This window comes from Tursiops truncatus, chromosome 13 (genome assembly GCF_011762595.2).
Source record: "Tursiops truncatus isolate mTurTru1 chromosome 13, mTurTru1.mat.Y, whole genome shotgun sequence".
In the NCBI taxonomy this organism is placed as follows: Eukaryota; Metazoa; Chordata; class Mammalia; order Artiodactyla; family Delphinidae; genus Tursiops; species Tursiops truncatus.
The window spans coordinates 20,990,703-21,010,894 of record NC_047046.1 but is presented as its reverse complement, the minus strand read 5'-3'; the positions used below and the strand labels follow the sequence as shown (position 1 = coordinate 21,010,894).

The following is a 20,192-nucleotide window of genomic DNA, read 5'->3' as shown; positions in this document are numbered from 1 at the left end:
CGCCCGAGTCGTGTGGGGCCTTCACCGGGACCCGCTAGCGTCTCCCCACAACAGGCCCCCCTTTCCGGGACCTAAGGGCGCGCACCCCCTTTCCCCCCGGGGGGCTGGTCGGGAGGGTCGGACGCCCCTGCGGTCGGGTCACAGCCACGGCGGGATTCTGGATTCGGGGGCAGGGGGTGTGGGCGTTGGGAACTCGTGCAGCCACAGCTGTACGCGGCTTGGTTCTGGGCTCGTGGAACCGGCGCGCGAGCCGCCCACCCGTCCAACCCCTCTCCGACCCGTCTCGAGTCTTTAACACGGACTTCTGAAGTGAGGGGTCTGTGAAGAAGGCGGGCCTCCTTCTCAAGAGCAGTGAGAGAAAGTTTAGCTCTGGTCACCAGAAAACGACTTCGAGGGAACCGACTGGAAAACTCACCAGAGAGCGTAGGCTGCACAGCCACCTCGAGACAACTTGACTGAAGGTCGGAATCGCCGACGCGAGACAACCGAGCGCGCGCTTATCGCGCGCTGAGCCGCACAGCCGCAGTAGAAACCTCGCGCGCCCAGGGCGGGGCGCGGAACTGGGGCGGGGCCGAGCAGCTCCTCTCGCGCGCTGACGTGACGGGTCGTGGCGGAAGGGTGTGGACGCGCAGGCGCCGCAGCGGCCCGGGAGGCAGGGGGCGGGGCCGCGCAGGCGCCGTGAGAGGCGGTAGCGGCGGTGGCGGCGGTGGTAGAGGTAGTGGCGGCAGCTGTGAAGGGGTTCCGGGAAGATGGTGCTGATTAAAGAATTGTGAGTAGGATCGGTGGGCGTGAGCGAGGTTCCGGGACGGCTGTGGTGGGAGAATCATTGATTGAGAAGTGGCGGAATATTCCTAAGAAGGAGCGAGCCTCGGGCCGGCCGCTCCCTGCGCGCACCCCCTCCCCCGGCCCGCGCCCCCGGCCCGCTCTAGGCCCCTCCGCGGCGCGCCCCCAGGCCCCCCTGGCGTTGTCGTGGTAACAGTGCTGCCCTCTCCCCACCCAGGGGCGGAGGCGGCAGGGTCTCAGCTGCAGCGCGTGGCTCAGGAAGGCGCGGCCGGGAGTTTCCGCTGGGACCCGCCTTCTCTCTCTAACCCCCTCACCCTAGTCTGAACCTGGGCCCATCCCCAGGCTCTCGGGTGGGACCCAGCCGAAGCCCAAGGGTGGGGGAGACGCGATGGGTCTGTGGGTTTTCGTCCGGGGTGGAGCCTGTCTGTAACCCGCGGGAGGTGGGCTTGCCAGGTAAAGGTAGCCCTGGTGTCGGGGCTGGAGGTGGGACGTAGGTGCCCTGAAGTTCATGCTGGAGTCGAGAGTCCGGAAAACATGCTCTTCACTGGGCAGTGAAGCTCTCCCTTCACGGGAGAGCCATCTTTCTGCTCTGAGTCTCAGTTTCTACATCTTTAAGATGGGGTGACACTCTGGGCTCTGTGTACTTCCCGGGGTTTAGATGAGGCGTTAACATGTGGTTGGTCAGATAAAAGGGTTTCCAGGTGCATCAGACCGGCGAAGTGGTTTTGTTGAAAAGTTATGGCATTTCCTACCGGCAGGGATTGTGAATATCACAGGAAATCTGGTTGGTAGGGAATGTTCAGCTGTCACAGCTGGTTCGTGTTGTCAGCATCCCTTGGGCAGCTAGGGATTTCGAGTGTGGCCCGTTCTTGGGTTTTTCAAATGCTCTTTTGATTTTAAACTCTTAAAATTCTTGGCTTAATTTAGCTAACTCCGGACAGCTTATTTTTAGTGTTAGTTCTCAAACTTCTTTTAAAAAGTCACTCCTGTCGCTTCTTTGCTTAAAATCCTTCAGACTCCTTATCTCACTGAGAATAAAAGCCAATGCCTTTACTATAGCCTAGGAGGTCTTAACACTGTTTTGTGCTGTGATTTCAGTTACGTCCCTTCCCTTGTCCTTTCCAAGCTCACAAGTTTTCTTGCTGTTCCTCCACTACTCCAGGAAAAGTTCAGTTCGGGGCCTTTCTGCTTGCTGTTCCCTCTGCATGAAGAGCTCTTCCCTCATCTCACTAACTCACCTCCTTTCAGGTCTTTGCTTAAATATCATCTTAGGGAATCCCTCTCTGAAGATCTAATTGCACCCCCCCCATTTGGTGTTTGCCTTCCCTGCTTTATTGTTCTCCATAGCAGTTATCACCACTAACATGCAGCACAATGATTATTTTTTTTATTTTACTAGATGTGTTCTCTCACTGCATGTAAACTCCACGAATCTGTCTGTTTTGCTCACTCTCACATCCTCAGCTCATAGAATAGTCTCCAGCACATAGTAAGTGTTCAATAAATATTTGTTAAATAAATTAATGAAAAATTATAACTTTATTCAGTGACAGGGATCCTGAGAAAAGACACATTTTCAGTTAAAGCTTATTTATAGTATTGAACTTTGGATTTATAAAAATTTTTCTTCCAAGTCGTTTGTACAATGTATCATGCAAGTGTTATCTCATTTATTACTCTGAAGTTTTTGTAACTGATAAGTGGCAGATATTAAGACTTCTGGAGGAAATAAGACAGGAGGAAATTGACTTGGCCCAAGTCACATAGCAAGTGCATTGCAGAACTGATTTTAGGTCATAGATCTAGTCATTTTTCTTAGTTATTTCCTCCCTCCTAAAATGTGAATTAAGTGTTCAGTAGATCCCTTTGACAGTTATGTGAGTAGTATCAGGCTAAATCATGGAAAGAAATTCTCATTGGGAATTTGCATGCTGTGCTTTTTGTGAATCATTACTTTCTTTATAAAAATTTTAATGTGCCGAGGTAACAAGTGTTGAAATGTGTTCAAGGTGTAATACTTTTTCTGGAGGAGTTATACAATTATATTTCTTAATGTTCACTCCCTCATGTATGTCTCCCCTAGACTTTTTTTTTCCTCCTAGAGTTTTTTTTTTTTTTTTTGGGTGAGGCGTGGCTTGTGGGATCTTAGTTCCCCAACCAGGAATTGAACCTGGTCCCTTGGCAGTAAAAGGATGGAGTCCTAACCACTGGGCCGCTAGGGAATTCCCATTTTCCTCCTAGACTTTTTGAGGTCAGAGGCTGTTTCTTACTTTATTTAAGTATTCCCGGTACCGCACAGCATCTAGTCTAGCACACTGTAAGAACTCAGTGTTTTTTAACAAAAAAAATGATTCTTCCTACTCACACGTCAACTTTCTAAAATTGTTTTTGGTCAGGAGCAATGAATAGGTCATTCCTATGTGAAGATGTTGGTAAACTGTAATATACTTTGGCAAATGTTTGCTGTCTTAAAAAATGCCATCTATTTTTGACATGAATTAAAAGGTTAGAAATAACTTTCTCAGGTTGGGGAGTTCCCTTCAGGTTGTTGCTTAAGCAATAGATGAAATTGCCATTAGTGTAAAAGTCCTGGTTTTAAAGAACTATTTGTAGTTCGATCTGGAAAATTATTTTAGAAGGATTTTCAGAGAAGTTTGAAAAATTTCAAATTGCTCTAAAAGTTGAATACTGCTTTTAGAATAATAATACAAAATCAAAGCCTGTTTCTTTTCTCTTTTACTTTTTCTTAAGCAAATCTTGAAGAAGTTACTTGACTCATCATTCATTCATAATGTCTTTATCAGTCATTTTCATTTTGTGAAGTAAGTTTCCCTGAAAGTGTTAGTATATAAAAATAGGGATCTTCCTACTAGTGAGTAGTTGTTAAAATTACTCAGCAGTGATTCTTTGGTTTTGTGAAACTTTAGGGAAGTCTTTAACTGTTTCCTTTCTGTTCTTTCCTTCCATTTCCTCTGCATCCCAGCATCCTCATTTGGACCTTTGTACATCCTTGCCCTGCCTCCCAAAAGATGGCTTTTTCTCACCTTCCTGCTTCTCAATGTTTTTAACCACCTACAGATGACGCCTTCAGGTTAGCTGTAGTTATGTCACTTACCTTTTGGAACAACCTTCCAGGATTCCTTGTTGTCTAATAAATTTAATAGATTTCTTACCATTGTATTCCAGACCCTGATAATATGCTCCCAAACTGTATCTTTGTCTGTATCTCCCAAAATATGCTCCCAGCCTGTATCATAGTCTTCCCCCTGCCTCCGCCCTAGTTCATTTTCTGTTACTGAGACAGTGAGCAAGTTAGTGTGTACCCTGAGGAGACAGCTAAAATGATTAGGTTTGGAAGGATTTTGTATAACAAGTTTATTCTTGATGAGAATAAAAATTAGTAACCATTGTGACTTTGAGAATGTTCGTTGTCTTTAGATGACCATTATCAGAAAGACAGAGTGATGAGTGACCCCCCAGTAGTCAAGGAGGAGGGAGTAACAGGAGACGTGTTTTATACGTGTTGGAGATTAAGGTGATGTGGGCTTTCAAGCATCGTTGTTTGAGGAGACTAAGGAGAGAGAAACAGGTGAAAAGTGAGCTGAAGAGAAGTTGGAATGAGGAAAACTACTGGGAATTTTCTGTAAAATGAAAATTGAGGTGAATGCCATGATATTTTTTTTTCTCTCCTCATAGTAGAAAGAGTTAAATAAGATTTTAAATGGCACTGCTATGGTAGCTTGATGGAGGGAAAAGTCTAAGAATGACCAGGCCAAACAAGAAAAAGTTGCTATCTTGGACACCAGCTATTATCATGAGACATTTGATATTCAGGGATGGCCTTGGTTTTCAGAGCTTATTGTGGAAATAAGTGTGAGGGTACTTCCCTATAAAAATCTGGAGATAAAATGCAATATCCTGATATATAAAATAATACATCATAGAATTCTTTTTTCGAATTCATCTTTAGGAGCATTATGCCTCTATACTGGTCCTTTTGTATGTACAGTAACAAACTCTTGGACAAGATCAAACACAGAAACCTTATATTGAAAAGGGGTTATATTTGTAAAGTTCAATGTATTTTCCATGGTAAAGTTTTTTCTTACTAAGTCTAAAGGACCTTTTACTTGTTTTTCTAATAAAATTGAGGAATAATTGGGTAGTGGGAACAATTTTTGGAGGCATTCATTCGTGAGATTCAAGACGTATTCTGGGAGAAAGTATCATAAAAACAAAATGCATAATACATAGATGGAGAATGAAACCATACTTAAAGTTTCACAAGGACAACCTGACCAGGCAGTCTACAAATAATATATCCTGTACCCTGCAATGTTCAGTGATGAGTTTTCTCTTGTTCCTTTACTCCTCACAAGAATTTCTACAACTGCGTTTTTGGGGTCCTGGTATAATGAGGATGCTAAATGCAAGTGATTGTTGAGAGCCAGGAATGGGTAGTTTTATTTCCCCCATTTAAAAACTCTTATTTAGAGCTGTAGTCATTGCAAAGACCCTCTTCCATAAACAACATCTTGTACTAAGCTATCATTGGATTTAAAACGAAACCTCTTTAATCGTGGAGATCTGTGTTTTAAAGCCAACTATTTCATGTTTAACATATTTGTTATTCTTTTGTCTTTTTAGCCGTGTGGTTTTGCCATGTTCGGTTCAGGAGGTAAGTCTTGCTTACATAGTTTATTTTGATACGCTAATCTAAAGACATATTTTCATTGTATTCATTTACCTTTACTTTGCAGTTTATGTGACAGAGTGAATTATGATGTGTTAGAGATAATTCATTGTAAATGAATTTCTGTTAACACTGCCTTGTTTTGGAAGGATCTCAGAATGTAGATTAACTTCCTGTCTGGTGCAGGAGTTCTATCTACAGTATCCCAGAGAAAGAAGGTTCCAGCCTCAACTTAGGCACTTTAGGGTTAAGTCACTTGCTGCTTGGAGAAGCAGCCTACTTTACTGTTAAATATTTTAAACATTTGTCATTACTTTAAACCAAAATCTGCTTTCCTATAAAGTTTGCCTGTTGTTTACAGTTCCTTCCACTTGAGCGAAGAGAAGTAAGCCTGTTCTGTCTTGCACATGGTGACCTTTCAGGGTATTTTTTGGACAATTCTCTCTCCTCCTCCTGGCCCTTTTGTTCCATCTTTTCTGCGTGAGGTCACAAGGTTAAACATTCCCAGCACATTCATTTGGCCTAATATAATGTGATCTCCAGACTTACTCACAAGCTCGTCTCACCGCTCACTGCACGTGCTGTAGTTGTTGCTCCCAACTGAAAAAGTGTTCCCAACACAGTCTGACCACAGAACCGTGAGAGATCATTGTCTCCCTTGATCTGCACGGTACAGAAATGCATCACCTATTCAGAACTTGCATGTCCTGCAGTTGTAGCTCTCTGTAGTATAGCCAGGAATGAGGATAAAAGCAGAGACAGCTTCTGAGAAATCAAGATACGTGTAGGAAAACCCATAAAGGCCTTTGGGTCCTTCTGTAACTTGCGCACAGCTTGCACTCTTAGGTTATCTGGTTTTCCTAGAGCTGACACTCGATTAGAAGCAGTGAATTGGAAGTGGGACAAAACAAACTGATAACCTAAGATGTGACAGCTGACAGAAGGCAGACAGAAAAAAAATAAAATGCAGGAACTTAAAAGGAGTAGCTGTGTGTCACTGTTTCATGTAGACTTGAACATAGCCGCATGTACCTCAGTAGTGCCTGAGGTTTCTGTATTAAAGTGAATTAGAACACTCGAGACAAGCCAGGCACCCCTGTTCTTTACTTGTACAATTGTTTGAACTTGAATGTGGAAATTGACATTTGTTTCTGTTAAATTTTTCTTTTGGTTTCAGCTAGTTTCTGAGTCTTAGTATTGTCACCCATAATAATCTCAGCTTTTTGTTATATTTGGACTTAATAAAACATGCCTCTTGTCTTTAAGTTATCCTTAAAAATGAGAATGAGAGCCTAGTAGCATGTGGCAAAATATCAGTCCATTAATAGCATATTTTTGGATACTGTTGTCCTTCCTGTGTAAGTTTTTGTTACTCTGTTCCTGACCAAGATCAAATTTACCCTCTGGCTTAGAGACATTTTAATCATGTTTTCAAAATATCACAGTGTTGAGAAGTATATTTTGAAGGACGTAAGGATTGTAGCATTACTGGACTAACCCTGGTGTTGTATCATGAAAACCAAAAGAAAAAAGCCCTTTCTGCAGTCTAAAATCTCTACAAAAACTTTTTTGATGCGTTTAAGAAATCTTTCCAAATTGAGTGTGTGTGTGTGTGTGTGTGTGTGTGTGTGTGTGTGTGTGTGTGTGTGTGTGTGTGTGTGTGTGTGTGTGTGTGTGTGTGTGTGTGTGTGTGTGTATGTGTAAATTAACCTGCAAGATAGCATCATACTCCCATGGGCTTTTTAGATATGAATATTTACTAAGCTTACAACCACCCCTGTTTTTTTATTCCTCAAATAAAATGTTAGTTTTGAATTATTACTTTTGAGAGGTAGCTTTTCTTTGAAAATATGCTTAAAAAAGAAAAAAACCTTTCTTCAAGGCTGTCTTCATTGGAAGGAAGAAATTTAGCCAAATTTGTAGAGACTGGAGATAATGCCATGATTGAGTCACTAGAACAAATTAGAACACAAGAACTTTGCTTTTTATCATTTGTTGGAACTGTTAGAAACTCCAGATTGGCATAGAACAATACTGCCCACCTACAGGTATGGGTGAAGTCCACTGAGAATTCTCATTCACTTTAAAATGAAATAGAAACCACTATCAGCAATTTCTTGCCTTTTATGGTAATACTTGGATATTTATAAATACTTTAAAAACAGTTTCTGTTTACTAGAGAACTTCACAATTAACTGTTCTGACCCTGGATACCCAGTACTGTTTGTGTTTAGGTGGGCAAGGGCCAAATCAGCCATGTCATATACATAAGCATGGAAAAGAACACCCCAGAGGTGTACTAAAATTTAGACTGTAATGGTTCTTTGTACTTGCAGGCTTTTATTGTTACACTGTATATTCCTCCTCATTATTGAGAACGGTATTCTGATTGCTCTGCTTTCTTATTTGGCGAAGTAACAATTATGTTCCTTCCATACCTTCTTTAGAAGTTTGTGAAACTAAATGAGGTATAATAGATATGAAAATGCTTTGGAAAATACAAATGTATATTTATTATTCAAAAAACTGAAACAAGTGTCAAGATGTCTTGATAAGTGGATAGTATATGTTAAAGCACCAGAATATTTGTAACCAACAGTTTTCTTAAATAATGGAAATCTTGTAAAATATTATAGTTTCTTGAAGCTGTATGATCATCTGGTGTTTGTCTCTCTAAACATATTGATTTCTGATTTGAGTCATGTTTTCATATAGAACACATGTGCTAAATGGTTTGGATGTGCTTTTCTATATCTACAATAAGATTTTAGCACAGGAAGTTCCTGCATTTATGCTGACTTATTGAAATTCTGTACTCTCTGATATTTCAGTATCAGGTTGGGCAGCTTTACTCTGTTGCAGAAGCCAGTAAGAATGAGACTGGTGGTGGAGAAGGAATTGAAGTCTTAAAGAATGAACCTTATGAAAAGGATGGAGAAAAGGGACAGTATACACACAAAATTTATCACCTGAAGAGGTAAGCAGGGTGTTCACATTTGGTGCTTAGTCATCATATTAAACAATCACGCTTTGACTACCCAGCCTACTTATTCAGTATGTAACTACCTAACTCACTAGTAGATGTGCTGAGGTGCTTTAAAAAATTGTAATGTGACCCCCCCCCCAAAGAATTTTTTTTCATTGTGCTAATATGTTGCATTTTAATTTTTTGAGAGTGTTTCTCCCCCTTTATTAGTTTTTTTTTTTGCGGTACGCGGGCCTCTCACTGTTGTGGCCTCTCTCGTTGCGGAGCACAGGCTTCGGACGCGCAGGCTCAGCGGCCATGGCTCACAGGCCCAGCCACTCCACGGCATGTGGGATCTTCCTGGACTGGGGCACGAACCCGTGTCCCCTGCATCGGCAGGCGGACTCTCAACCACTGTGCCACCAGGGAAGCCCTTTATTAGTTATTTTTAAATTATACAGTGATCTGTCTGCTTATTAAAAAATTCAAACAGAAGATTATAAATTAAAAACTTAGTCCCCATCTCACATCATCACACACCCATAACTCCAGAGAGAAACTAGAAACAGCCTAGAGTTTATCCTTACAGATCATTTTCTATACGTATTCAAATAAGTTTTTAAAAAACATAGAGGGCTTCCCTGGTGGCGCAGTGGTTGAGAATCTGCCTGCCAGTGCAGGGGACACGGGTTCAAGCCCTGGTCTGGGATGATCCCACAGGCTGCGGAGCAACTAGGCCCGTGAGCCACAACTACTGAGCCTGTGCGTCTGGAGCCTGTGCTCTGCAACAAGAGAGGCCGTGATAGTGAGAGGCCCGCGCACCGCAATGAAGAGTGGCCCCCGCTTGCCACAACTAGAGAAAGCCCTCGCACAGAAACGAAGACCCAACACAGCCAAAAATAAATAAATTAATTAATAAAAAACATTGAAATATGTCACTTGTATCATTTATTGTTTCCCACAGCAAATGGGATCATACCATACATATGGTTATGCACTTTGCATTAATTTTCATGCAGTGATATATCATGAGCATCCTTTCATGTTGTTATTATTTAATGCCCTTTCCATTCTTTTTAAAGCTGAGTAAAATTTTTTGGTGTGGACATAAGCATAGTTTACTTAACCATTCTCTGAATGGTAGGTTGATTTAGGTGTTTTAGGTATTTTTCTTTTTGTCTGTTACAGGTAGTATTTCTTTAAGTCTTTATGCCTTAGGTTACTATTTCTCTAGGAGAAATTCATTACAGTAGGATTGCTGGAAGTCCATGCTCCTTTAAAATTTTGATATTATTGCCAGATTGCCTTCCAAGAGTTTGAGAACATTTGTTTTCCCATATTTTTCTATCTTTTTAATTTTTGCCAATTTGATACACAAAAAAATAGCCCCTTGTTTAAATTTGCATTTCTTTATTAGTGAAGTTGAATGTCTTTTCATATTAATTTGGCCTTTTGAATTTCCTGTGTGACTTGACCCTTCAAATCCTTTGTTCATTGTTTTTATCTCTTTTGTTTGCAGAGGTTCTTTTGCACATTCTCCTAAATTTGGCAGTCTAATCTCTGTCTTTGGCATAAATATTTTAAAATAGAAAATGCATAGCAATATTTATCCAAGGGTGAAAGATCAGTAATGGTTTTTAAGCGTCTTTTTTTGTCAGTAGTGTCCCCAGTTTATCAAAGGAAGAGGGAATCTGCTCTGCTCTTGGCTTTCTTCTCTTCATGTTGATTAATGCCAGGGTTTTATAGAGGTTTTTAAAATTGCAGATAAGTTGTGATTATTAGTATTTTTCGTATTTTCTCTGTTTGAGGCTATTGCTTCATTTATAATGACACATGAATATAAAGTGGGTCATCATTTTGTAGAACCTTAAATTTTACTTTTATTTTCGCTTAGAACGCAGCATTTCTTTGTTTCTGATGCAGGTTTGAATGAAGGCAATAACTTTGATTAATCAGTTATCCATAAAGACTGTGTTATTCATGGTTTCTGTTAATTTGTTAGCACCTTAAGCATATCTAAAAATGTGCCATTTGAGAGAATTTTAGCATTCTAGATGGTATAACCTATAATATTTATAGTATTGAATTTATTTATGTTTACTCAGCTTACTCAGCTTACTTTTCTAGCATTTTATATTTACTCATTAATTGAATTTAACCAATATATAAAAACTCCCTTTATTATAAACATTCAACTCTCTGGAGCATCTAAAATAAACCAAAAAGTTTGATATGTAAAATTTTCTGTTGGTCTGTGATGTCCGTATACACTTGAAATAGATTCAAAATATCCTTCGTTTGAAAACTAAGAGTTGGAATATTGAGAAAATGTTTGATATATTATTACATGGAAAAGACCAGTTGCTAAATTTGTACATAAATAATATGTTGTATATAGTTTTAAAAGTTAATCAGAAAAATGCCTAGAAAGAGATTCATTAAAATGTTAAGAATGTTTTTCCTTTGGTGGTGGAGTTACGGGTGATTTAAATTTATTTTACTCTTCTGTATTTTTGTTTAATGAGAAAGTAAAGAATGATAAATATTAATTTTGAAATATCCGATTTAGGTGACACTCCAGCCATACATAATGGATCTGTTGAGTTCAAGAGGGCTGTATAAATATGGTTAGTGCAAGAGATATTATTATTATGGAGGGATTATTAGGATGAGGTTCGGAATTCCTTTCAGGCAATTAAATAAAGGAAAACCTTGGCTGTGGAGGCCACCCTCCCAGCACAGTCTGGCTTCTGGAGCTGCTGCTTCATTCCTAGAAGGAGCTGAAATCATTCCACAGTACCCTTTGGTTTCACCCTTTCATGCACTCCTTTAATCCTCATTGCAGTCCTGAGACATGGGCAGTATACACATTATACATAAGAAGGCACTAAGTTTCATATTTACTCGAAGTCACACAGGTAGTAAGTGGTGGGATGGAGACTGAGCCTGGATTCTGTGATTTCTAATCCCATGCTCTTTTGGTCACAAGTCACAGTCTCAAGGGCCTGCACTGATGAGCACAGGTATCCCATGAGAAGGGCGAGATGGGGTCTGATCGGATGGTGAGGACTATTTGATGCTCATAGAAGGCTGGCCTTGTCACACTGAGATGGCAGTTCTGGATGGAAGCGTGGAGAGGCATGAGACAGGAAAGGGAAGAAGGAAAGAAGGTGGCAGTAATGGATCTCAGGCAGTGTGGCAGATAATAGCCACTCTGGTGGTAATGAAAAACGATAAAAAAGCTGTCTGTTAATAAAGACAAAACAGGGACCCACTGTCGCTGTGGTCCCGTAGGGGAGGTCATGGAGCAAGGGCAATCAGATGTCCACGCTCAAAGTCATCAGTGTCATACTGAAGGCACAGTAGCCCCAGGATAACTGTTATGGAAGGGTAAAGAATCGTTTAGCAGCAAGTGCTCAGGCCTTCCTGTGGAGGAAAGACCACAGGCATGGCCCAGGGATGGCAGTACAGCCCCATCAGACTTCAGTGTCCTGCAAGGGCATCCATTCAGCATGCTGAAGACATACCCACAGTCCCTAGAGAGTTTTAGAGCTCTCTCTCCCTGAGGAAGTTAAATTTGCGTCCAGAAATATATGTTCCCTTTTCCAGGACTTATTCCATTGGGAAACCTATAGTGCTCTGTGCACTGTCACTGTATAGCATTGATAGACAGGCTTGCAGACTTGGCAAACCTTGCTGGGTAAGTTGGTTGGCTGAGGCTGCCAGCACCTTACTTTACATTTGGGACACTTGAATTCTGAGGTCTGCTTTACCAAGTGCTATCGAGGTCTCTGAATTCCCTGGTCAGTATGCTTTCCCATTTCAGCAAAAAACACTTCATGGTAAGATATACACACTTAATCTCAGCCAGAAGATTGAGAAACAATCTTGGTGAAGTATTAAAAAATTCAAAATTTAATACATCCATAACATGCTACGTTAAAGAAGGAGTTCTCAGGGCTACCAGCCTTACAGTAGAGGTTGAGTAGTATATTTTTCCTACATAAAAATAAAATAAATACAAAATTTAGTGATCATCGCAAGGGACATTTCAAATGTCTGGTTTCCCTGAGTCTCAGGTAATAGTCCTCTTATGGGATGATATTCTTTCCATTTCCTTTGATAACTTATAGTGAGTGTTCACCCATTGTGATTCTAAGCAGAGGATCTAGTACTTCCTGTGTACTGGTCACTGTAAGTGCTCTAGGTGGGAGCTCATTCATTCCCCATGTCAACCTTTGCTAGTGAGGAAACTAGGTCCAGTAACTAAGATTTCAGTAGCTGGCTGATATGTCACTGCTGTTTGGTAGCAGAGATAGCCCAGGAACCCAGGAGGCGTTGTGGCTCCTCTTTATCGCTCTCTTTACTGCTGAGCCCTGTGGGAGGAAATTTTCCATTTCCTAAAGTGAAGTCCAAAAGAGTTTACAGAGAAATTTCTTCCAAGACCATGGATTTCACCACATCCCATTTTCTCCTAAGTCTTTAAAGTCGCCAGTCTTTATCCAAAATAAAGTTGAACTTAACAAGGTACTTACTCAAGATTACCCATGTATCTCCAATTGTTATAACTCTGTCCAAAGTAAAAACCCTTGGCTCTAAGCAAGCCCATCTCTTTATTGTCCTCGAGAAGTGACCTGTTCCGCCCCTGTCAGGTTGCTCATAACCTGCTTGGTTTCCTGAGCACAGCTCAGATCTGTCCCGTGCATTCCTTGACTACTTTCATTCATATTGATCCTTCTTCCTTAAACACCATCACTTTTTGTCACTTCTCCATTTGACACCTAATCAGGTATTTCTGTATGCATACATATTTGTCTTGTTGTATACCCCATTTGCCAAAAAAGTTTGAGGACGTTTCCTAAGGTTGTTTAATATACACTTAATAGTGGATGGTGGGGAGGTGAGACAGAATTTTTTGGTTGAAGAATTTTGAAGCTGGTCAAGGAAATGTGGTGCAGCTTTTAAGATGGTATTTCAGAGAAAAACTTGCAGCTGTCCTGAGACCTCATACAGACACACTGACCAATCCTTTTGCTATTGTTTTCTCTTCCTTCTTGGGGAAAATCAGCATTACTGTTTTTTATTCCCCATAAGCATTATAATCTAGTCAACTTCATTCAGTCCTGGATGATGGAGAATTCATAAAGCTTTATCAGCTCCAAAATGGCCTCGTTCCTCAAAGGTCGAAGCAGAGGTTTTATTGAAAATCATTGTTTAAAAGTTTCATGTGGTTCAAGTTAAGAGCTCATTTTTGTAAGCAACAAGAGTCATTTGCCAGGAACTTAAGTTATGTTCGTGTTTAAAAATGAGAAGTTTAAATCATCTGAGAATGCAAAGGTTGATTACATATGATGTTTCACAGAGATATGAGCATCACTGAGTAAGTATAGTAAGTAAGAAATTAATAAATATCAGCCAAGTAGAGTAATTCGTTCTTTAGTCGAGAATTAGCTGTCAACACATAATTTTTTTCTCTGTATATAGGCCTGAGTCTTAAGATTTGAATAGTTCAAAGTTTTCTACATCAGGAGTGATCCTATTTCAGAAGAATGTCAGACATTTTCCAATGTAGTTTCTTCTTTATGGTATATTTCATTTCTCATTCCTACTTTCCTTTTGTTCTGTGAAAAATACTTCTTTCTCCTTTTGTTTTTTATAATTCTCTTGAATTTTAGAGTCTTGTTATACCTTCCAGAAGTTATTCAGTTTGTGTCTGGCGATTTTATTCCTTTCCCACAAATTGGGGAATTTTAAGTCAGTTTTTAATTTTTTTCCCCTTATATCTCTCCCTTTCTTCCATCTCTAGCACCACTGCGTTAACGCAAGCTCCATGTCTCTCAGACTTCTCCGGTTGCCTCCCTGCATTCATCTCTTGCTGTTCATTCTTTTGACTGTTATAAATAATGCTGCTATAAACATTTGTGTACAAGTTTCTCTGTGAACATATGTTTTCATTTCTCTTGGGTATGTACATACACATGTACACGTACCTACAATTGGAATTGCATACGGTAACTCCTCACTTTTTGAAGAAGTGCCAGACTTTTCCGAAGTGATTGTACCATCTTACATTCCCAACAACAGTGTATGAAAGCTCCATTTTCTCCACGTCACTGCCAACACTTGTTATTTTTGGAATTTTTTTTTTAATGGCGGCCATAGTAATGGGCGTGAGGTAGTATCTCATTGTAGTTTTGATTTGCATTTCCCTGCTGATTAATGATGTTGAGAATCTTCTCATATGCTTGTTGATCATTTGTAGATCCTTGGAGAAATATCTGTTCAAATCTTTTACCCATTTTTAAACTGGGTTGGCTTTTTATTGTAAGAGTTCTTCATATATTCCGGATACTAGTCTCCTATCAGATACATGATTTGCAGTATTTTTCCCCCATTTGTGAGTTGTCTTTTTCATTTTCTTATATCCTTTGAGGCTTAAAAAGCTTCTAATTTTGACATTCAATTTATGTTTTTTTCTAAGAATTTTATACGTTCAGCTCTTTCATTTAGCTCTTTAATCCATTTTTAGTTAACTTTTGCTGCCGTCCATTCTTGCCCACTCCATTTAATTTTCCACACAAAGCCAGAATGATATTAAAACTTAAATCACATTGTGTCATTCCCCTCCTTAGAGCCTTCAGTAGCTTCCCATCATACAAAGAATAAAATCCAAACTCTTAGGCCTGTGAGAGGAGCCCCATGTGATCTGTCTGCACCCTGCCCACCTCATCATCCTTGTCTTGTATTCCTCTGTTCTTTGTTCACTACAGTCTCACCATGCTGGAGGCCTCCCGAGCAGCCCAAGCAGACCAGATCTTTTGCTATCTTAGGACCTTTGGTCATGCTGGTCCCTCTGCCTGCTCTGGTGTTCGCTGTCTCTTCATGTAGCTGGCCCTCTGCACCCTCCAGTCGCCACTGTAGTGTCACTTCCTCAGGGAGGCCTTTCTGAGTACCCTTGCCGCAGGTACTCACTTGCCCACTGCTATGTTCCTTAAAACTCATAGCCTTCAGGAAAGGTAATTTTCATTGTCATTTGTTGTTTGCTGGCCTGTTTTCTGTTTCCCTCCCTGGAAGGTGAGCTCTGGGTAAGAATTGTCCCTGTTTGTACACCATTATGTACATGGTGCCTGGCAAAATGGACAGGCAGTAAATACTTTAGTGGATGAATGAATGAGGTCTCCAGTGTCTTTAAGGTATATTTTAGTTGATTATAAAATGAAAGATTATTTATGACAAATTAATGTAGTCTTCAAATTCTTCCCCATGTTTTTCTACATTTTGATGTTTATCCACAGTAGGATGGAGAAGGTTGGAAAAATGGAACTTTGAATGGTTTTGTTTGTTTTGTCTACAAGAAGATGTAAACATTTCATTGGAAAAAGTGCAGTTTGAAATGATTTGCCAAGGTATTATTTATCTCAGGAACAAGATTTTTTTAAAAAGCTCCTACATCAGAAGTTCAGTGTACACAATGGTCATTTATTATGTATCTTTTAAATCACATAAGCCCTTTGTTTTCTTCTGCAACTATGACGAAGTTGTCTTACTGCACAACAGATAGGTTCACAACCATTGGTATATTGAGGTTAGATCTTAATATTGATAACACAACTGATAAAACACTTCAGCTGAATTTTACCCTGAAGTTAAGTATTCTTATTTTGTATTCAGAGGTGGGGTAGGGGAAGGGCTGTGTATTGGCAAAGTACCTTTGTGCATCTGGACATTATACTATGGCTGACCCTTAAACTCTGAAGCCGAGATGTGTTTACCTTGAGGTAAGCACTGTCATGCCTGTTGGTTTATCATGAGGACAACATTTTGTGACTAGTTTGGGGGAATAAGAGGAGGAATGTCCTTTTTAATTTGTTTGTTTTTGAAGGTCTAGCTCTATTTTGTTAATTTGGTTAATATTTGTCCCTTTTCTGAGACTCTAAGCTTCCAAAACAGAGTTTCCTGCATGTTAACTAAAGTGACTTCCTAAGTGATACTGAGGTGGAAAACAAGGTACGTGCTTTCAGTTGTGTACGAATGGCACACTTGACCTGCCTTGTTAGGAATATATTAAAGTTGCCATTAATGAAAATTCCTCTCCTTTAAAGTAGAAGTGAAATTCCATTTTATTTTCTCCATTTATACATTTTCCCTAAATTTAGTCAGATTCATTGAGGAGAGATGTATGTTAATGTTCTCATGTTAAACGTAAAAAACCAGTAAATTTGAAACAAAACTAGCTCAAAGGTTTGGTCGTTTTTAACTAAGTCAAAACATAAAATGAATTGGAATTCGCATGGTAGAAAAAGCATGTTGGAAATAACACAATAGGCATTTGGAAGCAAGACGATGAAACACTAAAACTTCCTTACAGATTTGGCTCATGCTGGCCGTCAGTAACTGACTGCCAATTTTCTTGTTTGTGTCAGCAAATTTTAAAACTTGATGAATATTAAGGTTTTTAGAATATTGGGCACTATAGGAATAAATAGAATAGTTCAGAGTATGTTTCTGAGCTGGTACACAGCTACTTTTCTCCTGCCTTTTTCTAAGTTGACCAAGTGAACCACTGATATAATCTGTTCGTCATTCTCTCAGATGACAGGTAATCTTGTAGCTAGTATTATAAAACATTCCCCATATGTATTATGTTATACCCTGATTAGACCTCTCCTACATTTAAAGGAGTTTTGGTTCCAGTTTTTTAGCAATGGAAGAAATAATTTGGACTGCTTAGAGATTCCTTGACTTTTAATGTGATATTATTTTCATGTATCCTGTCTTTTTTTGTTTTTTGTTTTGGTTGGAATACATTTATTTCATCTGTCTGTAAACAAGGCATTTAAGAGTTACGGCATTTTTTAAAATACGTATTAAATCAGGTGAGTTAAACTGTAGGGAATTCCTAAACTGTACCGTTCTTGGTACTGCAGAGGCAAGGAAAGGACTGTCCACACTACTGTAGCTGTGCAGCTCTCTGGCTGGTGTGGAGTTCATTCCATCTACCTTGCTTAGTCTCCAAAATTCAACATAGGAATATCTTTGTTCAACTGCTCAATCTTACTATGGGGCTAGCAGTCCTCTCTGGGTCTCATGTATCTTTAGTTTGTTCTTTCTCTTAGTTTAGGAAATTAAGTTGTGCTTGAAAGTTGTCAGAAAGCAGCTCTGATGGAAAAAATATACGCAGGGCTTCAAGTTGGAGGATATCATTTTGACATACAGTTATTCAGCCACTTAAGTGCTGGTTACATGAAATAATGAATTAGTGCTTAACTCATAGTGTTATTGAGGGATTAAAGTGAAGAAAGGCACGTGAAAGCACCCAGCTGCATGTCAAATTATAATTAAAAAGCAGTAACCACTGTTTAGTGGGCTCTCACTGCACTGCACCATTGCTAAACACATTACAGATTCTGTCTGATGGAATCCTCTCAATAACCCTGCGGAGCAGATAGTATGAAGTCCGTTCAACACAGGAGGAAGTTAAGAGCACCAAGTAATATGCCCTAGGTCACACAGCTTCTAAGCGGTGACGTTGGGATTTGAATCCAACCTGTGGAAAGCCTGTGCATGTAAAACTGCTTTCTGTACTGTAGGTACCGATCAGTAAAATGGTCATTTCATTTGTACTGCTTTGAAGACTGATAAAACTGATTTTCCATGTTTGTTAACCAGTTGTGTTTTCTGTTTGTGGTGTGTCTGTGGATGTCCTTTGCCCATTTATCTGTTGGAATCTTTCCTGATTATCTCATGAATTTGCAGAAACTCATCATGTATTAATTACATATTTAACCCATCTACTCTGACCATACTTGAGGCAGCAATTAACATTCATTTTCCAAGTCTACAAAATGTTATACTTGAATATATTTGAATATCTTACTCTGTACATGGATCCTTCACATTATCATTTTTCTTTAAGTTTATTCTGTAAAATGTATTAAAGGACTTTTATTCAGAGTCGTTATCTTATTTTGGCAACTATATACTGCATTAAGAAACAATGTGGTGTAGTCTAAACTGCAGGAGAGAACTTCTGTGTTGTATTATGTGCAGGTTGAATAGCTTCAGTTAACCCTTAGATCTCATATTAGGGGAGTAGGTCAAAAGCCATAAGAAAGAATTGCTTCTATTTTAAAAAACAATAATTTTATATTTGAGTACTCTTTGAAGCAGTCTGATAGCAGCCAACGAAGAATTAATGGTGCTGTTGAAAATATATCCAGTATTTCTCTCCTCAAAGCAAAGTCCCTGCATTCGTGAGGATGATTGCTCCCGAGGGCTCCTTGGTGTTTCACGAGAAAGCCTGGAACGCATACCCCTACTGTAGAACAAGTAAGTCTGGTTCCCAGAAACCGTTTCACCCTTCTACCCTGCGGCTAATGAGGAAAGGGACTGCGGTGCCCGCGCCTTAGAGAAAGGTAACATGAAGCAAGGCCTTCTTTGGGTTGTCGGGGAGTCACTGCACGCACTGGCAGAGAGGCAGCTGGGCTGGGTCCCGCCCCCAGGCCCTAGTGAGGGACACGTGTTCATTCCCAGATGACAGGCACCTTGAGGTCCTCCGTTGACCAAGCAGGCTCCACGGGGAGCAAATAAAAGGAATACAGAAACCTTAAAGGTCATTCTCATGCACAAGTGTCATTTGATGTAGTTTCAACAGTATTTTACTTGTATTGCCACATAGTAGAGGAAGAATATGACGGACAGACTCCTCAAACAGTTTCCTGTTGTTTGCTAAGTTAGCCTTATAAACGATGTTTTGCTTTTGTGACATTATTCTTTTACCATTGTTTTAAAATTAGATTATTGATTCCACAATCTAAAGTATCCTATAGTGTCACTGTTTAGAAGTTGTGTTTTGCAGATATAAACCAAATGTTCTGTGTTGGCAGGTAGTTTAATCTTTGTGACATTAAATATTGTGACAATTTTGGCTCCAATTAATATTCTGACATTTTTCCCCTTTTGTCGCCTACCTGTTCGTTATGCCTCAGTTGTAACGGTGAGTAAAACTCTTTTTGTGTCACATACTCTTCATCTATAAACTTTGCTTTACATAGTAATATTTTCAACTATTTCTTGCTCTTTTCTTAAAACTGCCCACTGCTGCATGGCTGCTCCTCAGTGCTCCTGGCAGCAGCTCGCGCTCCACCTCGTGCTCCATTGTTAAGGGGCTCTTTCCAGCCTTGCCTCAAAACTCTCCCTATTCACTTTATTTTGCTTCTGCTACTTCCTTTGAATGCCAGATTCACTCGCCAAACCTCACAGCTTCTTTACTATTAGCCCTGTGTGCTGTATGACAAGCAGGGTTGTTTACATTATTTAAAAGCATGCAGCAATTGGTTGGCCTGACAAGTCTGTAAAAGTAGGCAGCTAATGGTTCTTTGTCACTTGAGGACCAGTGTTCCTATGTCAGTCTTCCTATAGAGTCAAAGCATGGATACTTGTGCTGGGGAAAGCTCCTGCAGACATGAGCCCCAAGAACCAGTGGAAGATCACTATCATTTTACTGTTGTGTTTTCTGCAGAATGAATATATGAAAGATGATTTCTTCATTAAAATTGAAACATGGCACAAACCAGACTTGGGAACATTAGAAAATGTAAGTTTTGACTCTGGGCTTTCAGTGTAGAAGGCCCTGGAAATGGGAATACTGTAGTCATTTTGTCATCACCAAAGTGATGCCACCTGCCTTAGATGAGCACCTGGCCACACCGGGGTGTGTGTCAGATTGCGGTGAGGCAAGCACACAGCCAG

General features: G+C 40.1%; 1 protein-coding gene and 1 non-coding gene across 3 annotated transcripts in view; both read left to right on the top strand.

Moving 5' to 3' along the window:
* Positions 1 to 662: 662 nt before the first annotated feature.
* The window catches only part of PITPNB (phosphatidylinositol transfer protein beta), a 61,971-nt gene continuing 42,441 nt past the window's right edge, over positions 663 to 20,192 (top strand). The window contains exons 1-6 of one of the 2 annotated variants that reach the window (XM_019950370.3): positions 663 to 769; positions 5,431 to 5,461; positions 8,308 to 8,453; positions 18,679 to 18,770; positions 19,430 to 19,437; positions 19,963 to 20,037. In XM_019950370.3, the coding sequence (XP_019805929.1) occupies positions 750 to 769; positions 5,431 to 5,461; positions 8,308 to 8,453; positions 18,679 to 18,770; positions 19,430 to 19,437; positions 19,963 to 20,037 (372 nt within the window). In that variant the 5' untranslated portion in view covers positions 663 to 749. The remainder of the gene's footprint in view (positions 770 to 5,430; positions 5,462 to 8,307; positions 8,454 to 18,678; positions 18,771 to 19,429; positions 19,438 to 19,962; positions 20,038 to 20,192) is intronic. The other variant, XM_019950371.2, reaches the window with a different exon arrangement.
* LOC117307746 (small nucleolar RNA U109) lies at positions 12,330 to 12,448 on the top strand. The gene has a single exon (XR_004521627.1). It is a non-coding gene; the product is annotated as a small nucleolar RNA U109 (small nucleolar RNA).